Here is a 19858-nt window from a genome sequence, read left to right on the forward strand (position 1 = left end):
ATGTTAAAATCAGAATTTGTAATGGCAATGTATCAGGATATGCTCTTAAAACTTACAACAGCAGCATAGGAATTTGACCATAATTAAACTAAGTTCGGCAGGATATACAGCTTGTTACTTTATAAAGAACCACTGTTCTCTAAATTGTTTAACTGAAACCATTTCCAAAATGAAAACTTGTTTCACTTCCCAAACAGAAACACTGTCTCTCACAAACCTCATGAATTACTTCATGTAAAGACCATCCATAGTTCCTGATTTTTTGGTTTAAGCCTTTTTTTTCCTTTTCTTTAAGTTAGGGTGGAAAAGTCCCCAAAACTCTTAAAGTACTACAAAATACAATACTACAAAATAGTATTTAAAATTAAAATGGAATTTTAAAAATCCACCAAATTGGAAAAATGAGTGGAACACTACCATGTCACACAGTTGGCCAAATCTAAGCCCTATTCAAGAGTCACTTGGATTGAGACATAGTACCAAGCAGTGGTTATGCAATGATAGTTGCTATACTTGTGAAAGAAAATGCATTATTACCAGGACAGGTAAACTAAGAGGTATAGCTGCTTTCAAAAGTTATTAATCAGGTAGGAAAAAGGAAAAAAAAAATTGGAGAACCTAAAATATGAAATACTACCACCTCTCTTTTTGAATTTTTAGCAATAAAACTAGTTTTATTTCAATATAAAAATGCTTACTGCATTTAAATAAATGGCACTTATTCCAAGATATTCTTATAAACACTATCTAAAATATGAACCCAAATACAACCCATAAAGTAGTATCTATTGTGTCTAAATAGAATTCTTATATAAGTGTGATACATTTTCAAATTTTCCTTATTACATCGACATATAAATACTGAGATATTGCCAGGGTCAATATATTTCCAAACACGACCATGAATACGTCCAAATATATAGAACATGGCATTTTTTAAACATCTAATTTTTTTGGGGGGGGTCTTTTTCGTTTTTATCGGTACCAGGGATCGAACTCACGACTGCCTGCTTGCAAGGCAGGTGTTTATGCCGCTGAGCTAAATCCCCAGCCCCAAAAATCTAATTCTTAATGTATGTGAAATTCAATTATCTCTCCCTTTTATTTCTAAAGTTAATATACTTATGTGGATCACAATATGACTCCCAAATTCAAGTGAATATATAGCTGAAATTTAGCCTAGTTATACTAAAACCAACATAAGTAAATTTAATCTTTGTATTTTTAAAGAAAAAGAGTAACTAACTTTTCAGTTGAGGTCAAATTCCTACAACTGCAAATTATTTCTCCTTAGCAGCCTAAATGAATTTTAACTAGATGTACCAAAAATTAAGAATCCCTTGTGTGTGTATGTGTACATGCATATTATGTTATTTGAAAGCTTTAATAAACTTATCCGAAACATTAGGAACAAAAACTCAGAAACTTCTCTAGTTATAATTTTGTATTAAGCAAGAAATTTCAAAACACAAAGTTTAGGTCTAAAGTTGTACCTCAGTGGAAAAGTGCTTCCCCAGCCATTAATTTTGACTCGCTTCGGGCAACTGTCATATTTGTAGTATTATAAAATATACTCCTAAATCTTCAAGAATTTTATACTATATTAATTCAACAAACACTTCTTTCCCACCCTCCAAGAAAGAACACTGTCATCACTTTAATTTTGTTAGGTGTCACAAAATTTTTATTTAGGAAAAATATTCCCTTTGATGTTTATTAGATCATGAATCCTACTTAAGTAATTTACTTTTCTGTGTAGACCAATTAAAAAGTACGTCTTCATAATCAAACTGTATCTCATTTCGCATGGCAGATAAGAAAGTAGTAATTCTTTCTACCGTAAAAATTTAAGACTTTCCTCATAAATTACTCCTGTATGGATTTGTTGTGCTGCTGCTAAAAACAGAGTTAGTAAAGGACATGAACACATGGGAAACAAACCATAAGATATTATACTAGTTAAAAATGAAATATATTAAACATTGTTTAAATATTAAACAGCAAAATACTCCTTTCATATTAAATAAATAAGACTTGAATTTGTCATTTGGGGATATAGACCAAGACCACCAATAATGGAGACGGTCTGGTGCAAAGGGTGATCTCACACACAAAAACAGGAACATAATTACTTCATATTGGTAATTGTTTTCAGGATGAAATCTGTGATTCTCACTCCTTCCTACACATTAAAATTACCCAGAGAACTTTTGAAAAATACTGATGACCAGTCTTACCCCCAGGCAAATTAAATGAGAATCAAGATTCAGCCACAGATAATTTTCAAAACCCCCCAAATGATTCTGTGTGTAATCAGGGTTGGGAATTACTCATTGAAACTGAAACTCAAAAGGAACAGAGGAGTAAAGAAATAGAACCTTTAAAGCAAAGCAGACAAGGATGTCCTCAGTTAACAGTAATTTGTGAGTTTATAATGTGCATTTCATGTCCATTAAATTATCTATGCTTCTTCATTCCCTGTAGTTTTGTATTCTCAAACGCCAAGATCCAGTACACTCAAGCCATTTTTGAAATAAATGAGCTACACCGAAAATACATCATTCATTCATGCCGCATTAATATTTACTCAGTGCCTATTACTTGCAAGTCACTGTCGTAGGTGCTGCTATAGTACTCTGTCACAGAAGAATGAAAGTGACTGGCTGAGGGTTTTCTTGCACTTCCTGGTTGTGGAGGACTTTTTTTTTTAAGAGTTAATCATTATAAAATTAAATACCTGTACCTAATTAAGGGACCAAGTTGTTCAAAATTTAAAATAAAAGAAACTCAAGTACAAACTAAGGGTTTGATTTTAAAATATATGGTATAGCATATTAGTCCTTTTTCTGATATTCCACACAGTATTTCCAGAAGCCTTTGAATATACGTAAGGCAAATTCAAAATAGAAAAATAAACCTTGCTCAAAGAAAATTTTAACCATGTTTTGTTATCAAGTAATTTCACATATAAATACCAAAAATCTTTATGGAAAAAGTAGTTCATATCCACTTACAGTAGTCTTAACAAGTAATCTTACATTAAATATTACAGATTCTAGTCTTTGACTATTTCGTAAAGTAAGTTTACACAACACATAATTTATTTTGAGAAGAAATTCCTAAGCTGAAAAATTCTAATATAAACAAATTGAGTTGTCTTTTAGCTTCATGTAGAGGGGATACAAAGAAGTAGGGAAGGCCAGAATCTGTTCAAACCTTATAAATATACTAAAATCTAAAAATTTAAAATGCTGACTTTTTTCTGTAAAGCCTTTTGACTTCTATCTGAGTAAATAGCTTTTCTATTTAGTATTGGTATGAACTTTTGTGGTTTCTTAAAAAATAAATAATTGCATCTCCCTTTTGTGATAAAATTAAATTACAAAAAGAGGCTAGTAGTATCAGCTTAGTAGATTAAAAAAATTACATACTTATGAAAAAGTAAAGTATGAATCACTGGGGGGGAGGAGAGAGGGCAAATGACTTAACACAAAATGGGTATCAACAATTCTAAAAACAAGAACAATTTTGGGAGTAACTGTTTCCAGTAGCTTTTAAGAAATAAAAAGTGGAATCAAAACTCAAGGGAAATGATTATTCATTCTACCGTGGCTGCAACACTCTGTCTAAAGTAGAGAATATTAAAATATTTTACCAAGTTAAAATATAGGTTTTATATTTTATACCATATTGAATACACACAAAAATACCAATACTTTCTCTTGTTTCTGTTCAGACACTTAAGCAAATGCGTTCTTTGGTGTCTGGGAGTTTACCAATATTCAGGGATAATGGAAGATAAAAAGCCAAAAACTGAAACACCTAAGAACAGAAAACTCAAAATCCTATACCATATGGGTAAGAATCAAAAGAGGACTTATGAGCAAAGATAAGGAAGTTAAAATTATACTGTAACAGGCTTAATATATTTCTCCCAAGTCATATTTCAGGTCCCAAAATACAAATTACTATAGCCTATTATGTTTTCAATTTGCATTTCAAGATTTTTCAAGTGGAAAGATATCCCCCATAGAAATAGATCTCTCTAAGATTTAAAATCATCAAAGTCAATGAGAAGAATGTACATTCATTAAATGTATTCACTTATAAGTAAAGAAGTCTTGCAAAGTTCAACCAATGTTGAAAAATTCTTAGTTTTTCATTATTTTTTTAAATAAAAAATTTTGACATAGTATACATACACATTGAGAATTTGATTCATTCAAAATAGTCACATCCCTTTGCATGGTTTTTGAAGTTCCAGCATCTAGAATTTAATATCATTCATAACATATTTTCAATAAAAGAAATTATAGAGCAGTGAAAAATCAGAAGCAAAGATGGCTTAGGAAGCCCCATAACCTCTAAATATACACACATTTATAACCTGTATTTATTTCTAAAGAAACAAAATTTAAGTAATGCTAATTTAACCAATAGAGAAAAAACTTCTATCAAAATATACAATTTCCATTACAGACTAGAAGGCTAATATTAAAAAAATAGTTGTAAGCCAAAAAGTTTGCTTATATGGATGACAAGCATCATCCCTCTGAAGCACAAAGCATCAAATAAGGTCTTATATAAAAGACTGATCTGCAACCTTCTTCATTTGTTAAGTTCTTGATAAATTCATAAAGCTTGCGTTTCAGTCTTTAGATCAAGGTTTATCCATGCTTCTTAGTTCTGACTTTCAGAAATGAAGGAACCAAATCATTCAGAATCTCAAGTGGGATTTATGCTTTACCATGTACCTGAAAAGCAATATTATAATAGGTTATAATGATTATAGAATTTAAAAAGTTTTAGAATATTACATGTAAAAAAGTAAGCTGACTTTTCTTCAAACCTCACAGTGAAGATGTTTTATTTTCTAAAAAACTGGAAACTTCATATTATAACTTTTGAATGTGAAGGACTTCTGAAGTAAGCAAGGAGAAAACATTCCTTTTATTAAATTCTATAACCTATGAGTTTCTGCTAGAAAAGTAAATGTTTCTCCTTAACATACTGTCAGCTATAATCATATTAGGTCACTGTGATCATATCTGACTTTGAGAAAACCTATAAAATCCAGTGAAGACTTACAAGAAAGTTACCGACTTTTTTGGGGGGGAGGGGGGGGTATTGCTGAAGATCAAATTCACAACCTCACATTTGCCAGGCAGGCGATTAGGCCACTGAGCTAAATCCCGGCTCAAGTTACAGATTTTTAAGGAGCACTTCAATAAATTCAGTATTAATTATGATGTACTGTTCTTAAATTTAATAGCTACAAACCTGCTACTATTGTAAAGGATTTAAGAATTCTATTTATACTACTAATGAAAATAAATTTTAAAATTAAATTCCTTTCACAAACTTCATATAGTCCAAATAAATTCAGAGTCAGAGACCTTTCAGTGCTTGAAAACATAGGAATATATAGGAAATATGGTTCAAAAAGGTCATACTATTCATTAGAGATAGATCATGAAACCAAGACTAACATGTATCTTCTAACTTGGGGTTCAGTCTTCTAACAAGCTATAACCCTTTACTCCATCTATTTCTGTATCTAACACATCAAAGATATTTACTATCTCTTATAGGTCAACATCAAATTAGAAAACGATGAAGAGAACTGGAAAATATCATTTGCAGCTAGAAGGTGCTTAAAATTTAAGACAAAAAAATTATTTCAATAAGCAAAGGTAAGTATATTTTAGAATCAGAATTACCTATCCAATGTTTCCCAGAACCGTAAGAAAACTGGTCTATCCAAATGACGTTTGTGATAGCTGAGTTCTAATACTGTAACATCCCATTTCTGAACATTTGGGTCTAGACGAACTTCATCATACTTGAGATGGAAGGCTTTAACTATGTGGAGAACAGGAAAAAATATTTTTACTCAAATTATAATAAAAATTGTAAAAATATTTTATAAAATAAAAATATATATCCAACAGAGATATTAACCAGAAAACTAAAAAAAATTTTTCTACCAAATGAAGGTACATTATAATCAAAGTAGAAGCAATGTAGTATCATCAAAAATACTCAAGATTCAGAGAGAGTTTATATTTAGACACTGCAGAATGAAATGAAAAATAAGGTATTATAAAGTGCATGTACTTGAGGATAATCAGAAAAGAACTATCTATCTAACTATCTACTTATTTATTTTGGTTTTTTGAGACAAGGTCTTGTTTTGTAGTTCAGGCTGGTCCTAAACTCATTATGTATCCCAGGCTGCTCTTAAACTCCCAACTGTCTTCCTGCCTCAGCCTTCTGAATGCTGGGATTACAGGCATGCACCCCCATGACCAAACAGAAAAGAACTAAACAATATAATAAAGGTACTAGAGTAACATATAGTCCAGTAATGTGGAAGCTTTTAGAGTTTTCAATAATACAAAAAGCCCACTGTGCCACAGGTGCCATATGTTCACCTCTAGGATATAGACTACAAATTCAGAAAAGAATTGAATAGACAGTGACATATAAATTGAGATCTAAAGTGTAGGGAGCCGAGTGACAGGCATTGCTGCCTCGATGTCTCCCTCTCTCTCCTATGGGGGCTGCGTCTGCCTACATTAACCATAATCCTCTCCTGCTTACGTCACGTATCCGGATGTGATGGTGACCCTGTTGTATTCATCTGTTTAACCTCTTCCTGTCCCAGCTCCCGCCCTTAGCCTATAAAAGGTGTGATTATTTTCTGAATAAACCGGAAGCTTGATCGGATTATTTCGTCTTGCTTTCGTCTCTCTTTTGTCTCCCCCATGTCTTTTATTTAATCCCCGTTTCCCCTCCAGGAGTTCTGAACCTGTTGATCTGCAGGCCGGATCACTAAAGGACAAGTGGTAGGAAGTAAGTCAAGAAAAAAAGTGACTTCGCAAGAGAAGCATGCTCAGAGAGAATATGATCTAGTCTAGGAAATGAAGAAATGTACTAGAACTGCAAAGTACAAAGTGATAGAGGGAAGGGTTAAGAGATAAGGCACAGAATCCAAAACAGAGTCAGGCTTGTAGGGCATAATAAAGTGTACAGACTTTTAATTAAATGACATGAAAAAGGGCCTAGGATATTATAGCTCAGTGGCACAGCATCTGGCTGGCAAGCTTGAGGTCATGAGTTTGAGTCTTCGTACAAAAAAAAAAAGTGACATGGAGAATCCTATAAAAATATTAGCACTTAACCCCAACCTAGTAATCTAGAGGATAAAAGGAGATTTTTTGGGTGGAAGACATATGAATGGCAAGAAGATTTGGAAGTGAGAATAAACGAGAGCTAATAACAAACAAACAATAAAGAGAGGAAATGAAATGAAATTTCATTTGTAATGAAAAATACATTCACCAAGTGCGTACTACATATTGAACTATTCTAGGCACCAAGGACAGAGTAGTGACCAAGACAAACTGACCACTACAGGGAGCTCATATTCTAAGAATCACTTGAGATAAATATGCAATATTCATATAGTATAAATATCACTGTAGAAAAGTAAAGCAGGATTAGGAGGTAAAAATAGTAAGTGTAAGGAGTTATTTTGTGTATTTTAGTGCTCAAGGAAGATCTCTAGAAGAGGTGACCTAGAAATCGAGAATGGAAAGCCACATCCTGGGAGTTAAAATATTTCAAAGGAAGGCATGCCACAAATGTGCTGATGACAGCAAGCTTGGAATGTCCTATGAACAATGTAAATTGTTTTGTAGGCAATCGTTTTTATGTAACAAATGTGAATTTTAATTTAGATACTACAGCTTAAAGCAGGAAGGCGAAATGGTAGAATTTTTACTTTTAAAGGCTAACTAGGTTTAGGGCATAGATAATAAACTTAAAATCTTTCTCTAACCTTAACAATTCAGTTGAATTATCCCAGCTAGTTTATTATCATATTTGCAACTCATTTATCAACAATATACCTGTTGTACATGTACTTATATAAAAGTTAAGCTTTTTTCTCTCAATTATTTAGTTTTTTTACTAGCACATGAATTTTACTATTTAGTATCATTTTATCAGGAATAACAACAACAACAACAGCAACAAAAGGCTGTAAGTTGTTCTTTCTTCCTTTGAAACAGGATCTCCCTATGTAGTTCAGTATGATCTTGAGCTCACTATGTAGCCCAGGTTGGTTTTGAACTTGCTAGGGCAATCCTTCTGCCTCAGCCTCCTGAGGGCTGAGATTACAGAATGCTGGGATTATAAGTATGCACCACCATGCCTGTGTTGACAGCTACTTAATGGATGCTTGTTGGTGTATTAGCCTGTGTCTGAAAATCAGTATTTTTAAAAGGAAAAACGAGTCAAATTCTGATAGGTCAAAACTATTCAATACCCGGACACTGGCGACTTTGCTGTGAACAGTCTGTGAGACAAAGAGCCAAAAGCTAGCTAATTGAGATTTGAACAGAAGGTGAGTTAGGGAAATAAATCTTTTCAAAAAAATAGTAGTAGTTAGAAAGGGTGAGACCAAAGGTAAAGACTTTATTTTGTTGTTTAATATGGGGGGGGGGAGAACATTTTTAAATGGTGGCAGAGAAGCCTATAGAGAATAAAAGTTGAAGAGAAAGAACAATTCACTGAAGAAAACCATGAATTTACTGTTAAATTCTCAAAGTTCTTACTGATTTTGGAAAGTAACAATTTGAACCACATTAACATTCAGAGAATATTACCATCTTGAAGACATTCTAATCATTTTTTTCTTTTTTTTCTTTTTATTGGTACCGGGGATCAAACTCATAACCGCCTGCTTGCAAGGCAGGTGCTAGGTCGTTGAGCTAAATCCCCAGCCCCCATTCTAATCATTTTTATTACAAGACTAATAAACAAGGAAGCAAGTATGTAAAACACAGGCCATTTTCTTTCACTGACACTTTGTTTTCATTAAAATTCTCATTCTCCCTATATATAGTGTTTAATTATTTACCAAGTCTACTCAGTAATGAGCATTAATCAAAAATAACAAAGAGCTATATGGTGACTAACATTTGTTTTTAAAAACAAATTAGGAGAACAACAAAGGATTAAAACTTTTCAAACCTGGAACAGTTTCATGCAAGAAGACCAGGCACTGACTGAGACCACAGGGACAAAGAACAAACTCTTAGGCCCTTAACCTGTTGTACATTAAAAGCATGATTTGTGTTTTGTCCTGAGGCAGTCAGAGACTTAAAAGCTGATGCTACCATTAAAAAAAAAAAAAAAAAAAGTGACTCAACACTAGGGCCTACAGATTCCATTAAGTAACTAAAAGCAGAACAAAGCTTGAACGTCATTTTGTAGCTGTCATTAAATGTTTGGGTCAGATCCTTGTACAGGCCTGTTAATCATTTTAGAAGTACATGTCTAAAAGCTGATTATCCCTAAATTTACATAACTGATCTCCCCCTTCAATACTAAGTATACCAATATAAGAGATTTCACAGGACAATTACACAAGAAATGAAATAAAGAGTCAACAAATAGGATCCTCCCACATTAAAAACTTTTTGTATAGCAAAGGAAACAACCAACAGTGCAGAGACAACTCACAAAGTAGGAAAAAATTTGCCTATTAATTACACTCATAATCTTATTGGTTGGCTATACTTCTGTCCCATCTCATGCCCACTTTGCAAGTTCTCATTTCTCTCCACCTTGGACTGCCTCACCTCATGGTTTTGCTCTACAGAAGGACCAAAAAAAGACAAGAGTGTTTGGCAATCCACTCAGGACCCCTTCTGTCTCTCTCTGCCAGACAGAAGCTTTCATTCTCTCAATAAATGTATTTTACTCTTTAAAAAAAATTATTTTGCCTATTCCTTAGAGAAATATCTGAATATAATATAAAGAACTCAAGAAATTAGAAAATTAGATCCCTCTCCACAAATAAAAGACTCAATCAAAAAATGGAAAGTTGAAATGAACAGATACTTCTCAGAAAAAGCATACAAATGGCCAATAACACATGACAACTTGTTCAACTGGCCATTAGAGAAATGCAAATTAAAACAACATTGAGATTCCACCTTACTCCAGAAATAGCTATCATCAAGAAATCAAATGATAAATGTTGGATGGGGGGGGATAAAAACTTCTATACTGTTAGCAGGAATGCAAACTAGTACAATTATTATGGAAGTCAGTACGAAGGCTCCTCAGAAAACTAAAGAAATTCCATTCAACTCAGCTATTAGTTTATCTTCCTGAAAGAATTAAAGGCATATATTACAGTGCTACATGGGCATTCATGTTTCTAGCAGCACAATTCACAAGAGCTACATGATGGAAGTGGTCTAGTTGTCCATCAAAAGATGAATGGATAAAGAAAATATGATATTTATATACAACTGAGTACTACTCTGCCATGAAGGACAAAGTTGAGTCATGTATAGGAAAATGGAGGTATCTTGAGACTACAATGTTAAGTGAAATAAGTTAGACACATGGCATAAATACTGCATGGTTTCCCTTACATGAGAAACTCAAGATATAAGTAAGGCAAAACAAAAGATAGATAAATAGGAAATAGTGAAATAGATCTCTTGCATACAGGAAGGAAGCTGAGTGATGGAGAGAAGCTGGAAAAGGATTTAAAAAGAAGTTAAGACATATTATGTATATGTACCAAACTCCCTACACAGAATGTGATGATTATGTACTATAACCATGTACCAATAAAAAACAAACAGGCTACTAAAAAGCCTGAATTGCACAGTAGTGCAATCTATATTCATAATAGTAAGAAGTGTCATTTCTAATAACATCTTTGTTTCCTGAGAATAATTTTTAAAAATAATTCTACTAATGTTACTATTCTAAATTGGTACTCCAGTTAAATAGTAACTGAAAAACTCTAGTAAATAGGGTAACCTATTTTGTTCTATCAATTATACCAATATGTATTTAGCTAAAATATATCATCTACATGAAATAATCCATTCAGGAGATATTTACTGAAAGGCTCTTGTGGCAGACACTCCCTATGTGCTAAAAGCACAGAGTAAATAAAGCAGAAAGGGTGTTTCCTGTTGTGGAATTGACAATCTAAGGAAGGGAGACTTACAGTAAAGATATAAATATTAGTATCAAGCAACAGTTAAGTTCTATCAAAAAAATAAAACAGTTGTGGGCAGGGCATAAAACAGCTTTGAGACCAATTGAGAAGGGGTGATAACATTTCAAACAGGAAGATTAGAGAGACTGTAAAGATAAGACTATTTGAGTGGAGACTTACATGAAAAGAAAAAGCCAATCATATGCAATCATTCCAGAAGATGAGGTTAGCTGATACTCAACACGGATACTTTTTTTTTTGTACTGGCACTTGAACACCTGACCTCACATTTGCCAGGCAGGTTCTGGGCTGATGAGCCTATATCACTGATCCACACAGGGCATGTAAAGTTACTGCTACATAGTTCTGATGAACTAGTCAATCCAGTTAAAAACTAGTTATCAATTTTAATAAAAACGAATGAACAAACAATGATTATTGATTTTTAAGTGAGTTAAAAAGTAATTATTAATGATGGAGATGCCAGGGCAAAATATTAAGTATTTAAAAAGCTTTAGAAATATTTCACAAGTGCTTAAGAGCTAATGTGTTAATGGAATCCTTCAATATATTCATGATAATATTCAAAGTCACACACAGCTCTCTTAACATTTCTATATTCGATCTGCAATAAATATGTAGGGAATCTTACTTTTAGCAAATATGTCAACTGGTGATCCATCAGGCAAAAGCCACGGCCAGCCTTTGAACTGCCAAGCAGGACCTTGCACAAAAACTGCTACAACTCTGTCCCTATAAGTACAAGGAGGAAGGGAAGAGAGACAGAGAATTATCTCAAATTTGAGCTTTAGTTACAATAAAACCTAAAGGAAAGTGTAATTAATACTCATATGATATACCTTCATTATCAGTCCTATTAGTGAAACAAATATAATGCACTATTTTAAGATTACAATGTACTACCATTAGAGCACACTAATGATTACAGTAATCTCCATGTATCCATTTTATGCAACTAAATTTTTCAAACATAAATGACATACACAGTAGTTTTATGTGATCTCTGAAGCCTTGTCTACTGAAAGGTGTAGGGCTTACTTTAAAACTGCAATATGGAACAGTAGTTGATTGGCTAACTGAAAGATATGGTTTTTTAAAAAAGAATTTAAGATTCAAATGCATCCTAAATATTTTGTGTTTTGTAAAACATTAAGTCAGAGTAACTCACCAACTATTTTAAGAAACTCTGGGCATTATTTTTCAGTTCTGATTACTCAATTAGAAATCTGAGTATAAAAATCATTTTAATTTATATAACTTTGTCAATTATTATATAACTATCTTATTCATCTAAATGTTGTAAGTTAATTTGTGTTTTGAAGCAATTTGTTTTTCTCATTATTCAAACCAGTTTTTCAGGAAAGAATGTAACTTTCTAGGCTTTCATACTTCATTATTTTGCATAATATTTAATTCAATTGAGAAAGTACACAAAGTACTGCTAAAAACAATTTAATCCTACAACTAAAGTTGAAAACAAAATCTCAACAACAATGGTTAACATTAATAATATTCATGACAAGCATATTCTATGTGTCGCTGTTTTAGGCACTTTACACGTTACTCATGTTAACACACTGAATCTTTATAAAGTAATCTATAAGGTTATACTCCCATTTTACAAATGAGGAAATATGTGCCTGAGGTACATTAAAAAAAAAAAAAAAAACAGCCAACAGATGGAATGGCAGAGGGAAGGGAAGGGAAGGGAAGTATCTGTTGGGTACTGGAAAGAATTATAATAAAAGAATCTTATATTCTTTTGTAAATTTTTAACATATGAATATTCTCAATGGATCACCTCCTAATGTCTGAAAGCTAATAATTACTTCAAAGACAAATTTCATCGAACATGCCATGTCTGCATTCTCTGCAACAAAGAAACTCTCCGACTTCAAATTTTTGGTCTACCTTAGATTAATAAAAATTTATGATAATTCAGTATGTGTTATAAGCAGCTAATATTTTGCTAAACTTTTTAATACAATAAAATAATTACATAATGATAAAAAAGCTGTTAGTCTTTTTAGTAAATTCTTCTCATACAATAAAAATAAGCCACTTTTCATCATTTCTTACTAGACAACCTTAATTGTCCAAATCAAAAACCTAAATTTTAAGACCATAAAACAATATTAGTCTATTGTTCTATCCTCCTAAAAGTTATCTAAAAAAAAAAAAAATCAGGAAGTAAATAATTTTCTACAGTTTGAGATTTTGTTTCTTAGAAAGGAAGTTTGGTTATTTAAATATTAGTTTATTTAGGTATTACTAGAATGTTAACAATACTGATGACCAAACTATAACTATATACATTAACAGTTTTCAAGGATAGTTCCTATGCATCACCCATGACAAAATCTGATGCCTCACATTTTTTTTTTTCCTGTACCAGGGATCTAACTCAAGACCTTGCGTTCTCCAGGCACTTTTGCTAACTTTCTGGGCTTCACACAAGTTTTAAAAACTCAACAATACACAAAAAAGTATGAATGGTAAAAAAAAAATTTTTTTTAGATTATTTTACCAGTCTTGAGGCATGAGTTTAAGGGGCTGGTCTACTACTCTGTAAGGTACGGTAACACTAATTGCAGTGCCTCCTGGTTGCATCTGATCTTTTCTTCTCTGTATTAGAGTTTCATTCTCTCGCTGACAACCTTGTTTCTTCTTTTCATCTGATGGGACAAATCTTCAAAAAAACACAAGATAATAAAAAGTCAAATATATTGAATGTGGCAAAACTGGAAAAATATTTTTTGAAATTTTAAAATGTCTTAAACTAAAAATATTTATTTTTAAATAAAACTGTTCTGTAACTATAAATCATTATGCTTATGTCTTTCCGTTGCCTGCCAAAAAAGACAAACTTGGTCCACAGTTTGTGTATTTGTATGTACGTCTATAAACATATAATTTATCTTCATGTATCTAGTCATTAGCATTTTTCACACAAATTCCTGACTTCTGAAATGTTAGTAGAGGAAAACTTTATGATAAAAAGAAACAAAACTCAAAATATCACCTGGAAAGAAGATGCTGTTATAGCTGGACAAGCCTATCCATATACTTCACATAGTACTCTTTTTTAGCTTTTATGCTTCAGTATAATTAGAAAAATGTTACCAAGCTTCAGACTTGCTTTGAAGATTTGAGAGGATAGAAATCAGAGTATGCCAACAGTTTATTTTAGTAAATCCACTACTATATCTCCACTGTACCTCCAAGAGATATTCCCCAAAATAATGTAGGATTCTGGAGAACTGCTGCCAGCATTTTAATAGGATTGTATTTTCTAAATATACATAATCAAAAGTTAATTAGCATATTTTACTCGTTATGATTTAGCCCCTTGACTAGATACGTCAATACACTATCACTGCACTGAGTATCACTCTGTAAAGTTTAGGAGACATGAAAGGCAAAAGGGCAAAGAAGCCCATTAACGAGAGCTTGAAGTTTGAAGACTCCACTGAAAAACTTCAATACTGCAAATTTGATTCATCATATAGTAGTGTATTTTACAGTAAATGCTTTTACAATGTTATGATGGTGGTAATACCAAACTATTGAGCTCTGTTCTCATATCCATTCCATAAGAAAAAGTTTAAGTTTCCGTATCACTGTAAAATTTCCCCCAGATAATCATTTGTTCTTCATTTTGGCTTATTTTGTTTATCAAACAAATTTAATAGGAAATGTGAAACATAATACTACTACTTTGAACAATAAAATACATTATTTCAAAAACTATTCATGTACTGTTAGAAAACAAATTCTAATAGACACACTAACATTTTAAGTGAACAATATGAGTAATCCATTAGTTTGTAAACCCCACATACACATAGTTGAGTCTCTACCTTCTTGAACTTATATTTCAAACACATAATAATGGGATCTTATTGCCAACATAAGATGCTTTCCTTTATTTCATTTGTCACAGTCAATACCTAGATGGCAATATATAAATACCTAAATATGACGCTGTATTGCTCTCTTCTGGCTTCTTAAATACAAGCCAAATGTGTGTGAAAATACAAAGTTATTTATATTATGCTTTGAAAACTTAAAATTATAAACTTGAATAGTAGTGAATTACAAGACACAAATAAGATGTATTATAATATCCAACTAATAATAAAGTCTATTAAATAACTGATCAATTTCGGATGCCTACAATATAAGTTATATAGCATCTGCATGTTTACACACTGAATGTTCTAAGTATTATATAAAGATCATACAATTTTCAAGTAACCAAAGCTTGTCTGCATGTATTTTCCTTTTTTAGGTTCCATAAGTACTTGGTTATTGTTTTACAAAGAAATACAGAATTGAGCTGAATCCTCCGACAAGGAAAAACCTCACAAACATCAAACTTATGCCTCAGTGTTTCATTTCAGTGTATTTCTGAACCTTTTAATCAAGTTAAGCCTCATTACTCCTCTCCCCAAAGGCAAGCACTATTCCACTTCCCATCCCCACATATCACTCTTGCCTGTCCTGGGAATTCATGCACATAGAATCATATGGATATATTCCTTTGTACTTGGGTTCTTTGTATCAATTTTGAAGTTTCTGGTATTCATTTACACTGGGAGTATGATAACAGGAGTTCATTCAATTTTATTGCTGGGTAGAATTCTATTATAAGAATATACATGCAGTCTGTTTATTACTGCTGGTGAATATTTGAGTATCTCAGTCTAATTGAAATGCTGTAACAAAAATATCATAAACTGGGAAGCTTAAATGGAAAGCCCAAGATCAAGATGCTGGTACAGTGGTAGTCTAGTGAGGTCCTACACAGTAGTTCAGCCAGATAGTTTCCACCATGTCCTGTAGAGACAAAGAGCAAGCGAACCCTTTGAGGTCTCTTTCACAAGGGCACAAATCCTACTTTCAAGGGCAGAGGTCTCATGACCTAATCACCTTCCAAATTCACCATTTTGCAATGCTATCATACTGGTGATTAGGTTTCAACATACAAAATTTGGGGGCAAGAGGGTACAAACAGTTTATACTAAAGTGGTTCCTAAATGTGAACTGTGGTAAATAAAGGTAATACAAACATCCTCATAAGTGGTTTCATGAACATTTCTGTTGTAAAAACACCTTTAAGTGGAACTAGTGGGTCATGGGTATGTATAACTTTATAAAACTTCCAAGAAATTTTTCAAAGTAATTGTATCATATTTTCACTAAAAATGCATGAGAGTTCTATATTCTTTTTAATTTTAGCCTTTCTGACAAGTGTAAAATACAATCTCTTCGTATGTTTATGGGTCATATGGGCCATTTCTTTATCTTCTTTTGTGATGTGTTTAAATTTTTCCTCACTTTTAATGGGACTGTCTTTTTAATAATGATGCACAGAAATTTCTAACATATTCTAAATATAAATCTTTTACTAGAAATATGTAATGAGAACATTTCCAAAATTATGAAAACCTATGAAAGGACTGCCATCTAATTTCAGCAATACTAAGATGTCATCAATTGTAAGACATTCCAAGTTCAGGGAAAAGAAATCACAAAAAGTAAATGTCTATCTTGGAATCAATAAAGTACAAAAAACTTTAGCCAACTGTACAAAAAGATATGACAAAGTGACTTCCGGGAGAACATGGCGGACAGATAACAGCAACTACCGGAGGCTCTCTGAAAAACTAGGCTCAGAAGCCAGGTATGGTGTGGACTAAAGAGACATAAGCAGGTAGAGTTATGCTCTGCTGACTCAGGAACGAACTGGGCTGAGAGAAACCAACTTGGAATGCAGTCCTGGTGCTAAAACAGGAACAGAAAAGTCTCGCTGCTGAGGCTGGACCCTGTGCCATTGGAAGCTGCGATTTGGGTTTCCCGCCGCGCGGCGGCTGGCTGCCTCTACATCGGCTCAGCAACGAGAGAGACGCGCGGAAACTCTGAGAACGGGAGTCTGCGAACGGAGTCGAAAACAGGACGGGCAGGGAGGCATGTTCTGACTTGTGGCGAGGTGAGTGAGAGAAACTGACACTCCACCACAGTTTGACTCCAGCAGACTTTCTGGGCCCGAGCAGTCCTGCGGGAGCAGGGCGCAGTGGCGACTCCAGCCACACATTCCCCTCTCGGGCGGGATTGGTGAAAAGTGCCTGGCCTGCGTGACGCTGCTGGTGGACCCAGTAGGCTGGCCCAACCCAGATCCCAGAGCCTGACGGAGGCCGGGAGGGGCGGGCCCCCGCGTAGGCTGCCTGGTCTGGAACTTCCTGGTGTGCTGCGGTGGGCGGGAACACCTAGCCGGTGCAATTCGATCAAGCTGTGGCTGACAGGGAGAGAAGCTGGGCCTCTCATATAAGCTTGCATATATAAGGAACAGAGAATATGGGAAGAGGCAGCAACAAGAAAGGCTCCTCGGCTCCCAATTCTGAGAAACAGGCAATAGCGGACACCACACCAATACACATAAAGCACCATATAGAGAGCCTCATAGACCAATTCAGGAATGAAGTTATCAACGACCTGAAGCTAGAAGTATGCAAAATAGTTAGAGAAATGCTAAGCCCCACCCAAGAAAAAACAGATGGTGGAAAGGAAGAACAGAAAAAGAGGGGAGAATTGTTTGATGGAGAAAATAGGGAAAGCATAGAATACGTGAAGCAGGTTCAAAGGGACTACCAAGAAACTAAGAAGTCTATCGAAGACTGGCATAACAGCTTGAAACAAACTAAGGACAGACTATCTGAACTGGAGGGCAGAATTGTAATATGGGAGAATGAAATGAAAAACTTCTTAAAAATAACAAAGAAACAAACAGCAATAATACAAAGACAAGAAGATGATAAGAGGATCCATAACTTAAGGATTAAGAACATAAAAGAAGAAGTAGGGACACAAACAAATGAACTACAAAAGCTACTCACAGAAATAATCCAGGAGAATTTTCCTAATTTAGCAAAAGGTAAAGATACTCAGATGTATGAGGCATACAGGACCCCAGCTACCTACAACCCAAACAGAGCAACACCCAGGCATATAATAATAAAAATTCCAGAAATTCAATACAAGAACAGAATATTAAAAGCTGTCAGAGACAAGAAACAGACCACTTACAAGGGAGCACCCATCAGAATTACAGCAGATTTCTCTGCACAAACCATCAAATCACGAAGAGCGTGGGGGGAAATAATTCAAGCTTTTAAAGATAATAATCTCCAGCCAAGATTGAGATATCCTGCACAACTGTCCCTGGAAATTGATGGAAAAACAAGGTACTTCCAGGATAAAGAGGAACTGGGGGAATTTGCAACCACCAATTCAACTCTACAGAGAGTATTGCAGGATATTCTAAAAAAAGAAAAATACAAAGAATCCAGAAATAGTGGAGGCCACAACTAATGGAGCAGAGCAAACAAAGTGAAGAAGACAAACTGACAGCTACTGACAGAATAAGAGCTCAACAGAAATGAGGCAGAGAAGATTGGATGATAGGAACAGCTATTTTGGAGAAAATGACATCTTAATAGGTAATACTGATTTAGTATCATCTTGTTTTGAAGTCTCATCTAGCTTTTGTTCTTCTGTCTCCAATGGTCTAAATAGGTTGTATCTTACTGGATTTTATTATGTACGATAGTATAAGCAAAAACCTTGTAAAGACAAGGAGATTATCCAGAAACCATTATTCATTTTCTGTTAGTCGATTCTAAATACTCTGTAATGCTGTCATTCTCTTAAATGGTTTTACATTGTTTTGATATACTTAATGCTACAGTATATGAAGTTGTACTCAAGGATTTCAAGGAAAGAGACAATATGGTAACTACTTTTAGGTCAGGATTATCTGGTGGTGAAACACTATTCTGCTTAAATGGTTATGTTTTGATCTGTGCCGTTTCGTTGTTATGCCCTCTTTTATCTCAATCTCCATTCCATTATTTACTTTTTTAATACTTTTTTAAAATTTTTATCCTTTTAATTAAAGGAAAAAAATAGCAGGATATATTATAGTAACCCACTTTGACTTTCCATTACCTTGATTTAAAGCCCTGTATTACTCTCACCATCTGGTTTTTAACTGATGTTCCCCTATTCTGTTTTGCTGGATAGTATCAGGTTCGAAAATTTAGGCATCAGCTGTGAAGATAATGAAATTCATTATAACGCCCATTCTCGTTGACTTTTATCTACTTTTGAAGACCTACAATGTCTCCAATGGTTTGGCTTTGTCGGTTTTGTTCTTTACTGTTTTGTTCAATTGTATTATAACTAATGGTATAGGCAATTCTATTAGAGATAGCGGGAGGCATTATGGTAACCATTGTTGATCACCTTGTATTATGTTTTCACATTATCTATTATGTCCACCCTTTTGACTTGACCGATTCTGTTCTGTTATGTCACATTTGGTTTTACTCTCTTCCAAAAAAGTAATAAGAACCGTGAGAGCAATGAAACCCAAAATGTGTAATAGTCATTGTACAAAAGAGAGGAAAAGAAAGTGCTCTAAACTATATAACTGCATGTATATTTAAGTGTACAAGATAGAATATGATATCACAGAGTTTTATTGGACCATTGAACAGAACTGTTTGAAGTATCATTGATGGAATGTCCACTTTACAAGCTTTAATTTTGTGACTTGAACAATTATTTCTAAGATGACAGTATGTAATCCATTAACTAGTGATTTCCTACTGTTCATTTTTTTTCTGCAAATCTGTATAACTTGTACCCTTTCTCTGCTTTTTTTTTCTTTTCTCCTTAAATAAAATTTAAAAAAAAAAAAAAAAAAAAAAAAGATATGACAAAGTGCTACATGTTACAGCA

General features: G+C 33.6%; 1 protein-coding gene across 1 annotated transcript in view; it reads right to left on the reverse strand.

Moving 5' to 3' along the window:
• Positions 1-1656: 1656 nt before the first annotated feature.
• The window catches only part of Cdc73 (cell division cycle 73), a 143749-nt gene continuing 125547 nt past the window's right edge, over positions 1657-19858 (reverse strand). Inside the window, exons 14-17 of the mRNA XM_063239805.1 lie at positions 13584-13745; positions 11688-11788; positions 5721-5862; positions 1657-4754 (exon numbers count right to left, since the gene is read on the reverse strand). Of these exons, the coding sequence (XP_063095875.1) occupies positions 4718-4754; positions 5721-5862; positions 11688-11788; positions 13584-13745 (442 nt within the window). The 3' untranslated portion in view covers positions 1657-4717. The remainder of the gene's footprint in view (positions 4755-5720; positions 5863-11687; positions 11789-13583; positions 13746-19858) is intronic.

The sequence above is a fragment of the Cavia porcellus genome, unplaced genomic scaffold (genome assembly GCF_034190915.1).
Source record: "Cavia porcellus strain 051 isolate PalLab524CR breed Dunkin Hartley unplaced genomic scaffold, mCavPor4.1 scaffold_29, whole genome shotgun sequence".
Taxonomy (NCBI): domain Eukaryota; kingdom Metazoa; phylum Chordata; class Mammalia; order Rodentia; family Caviidae; genus Cavia; species Cavia porcellus.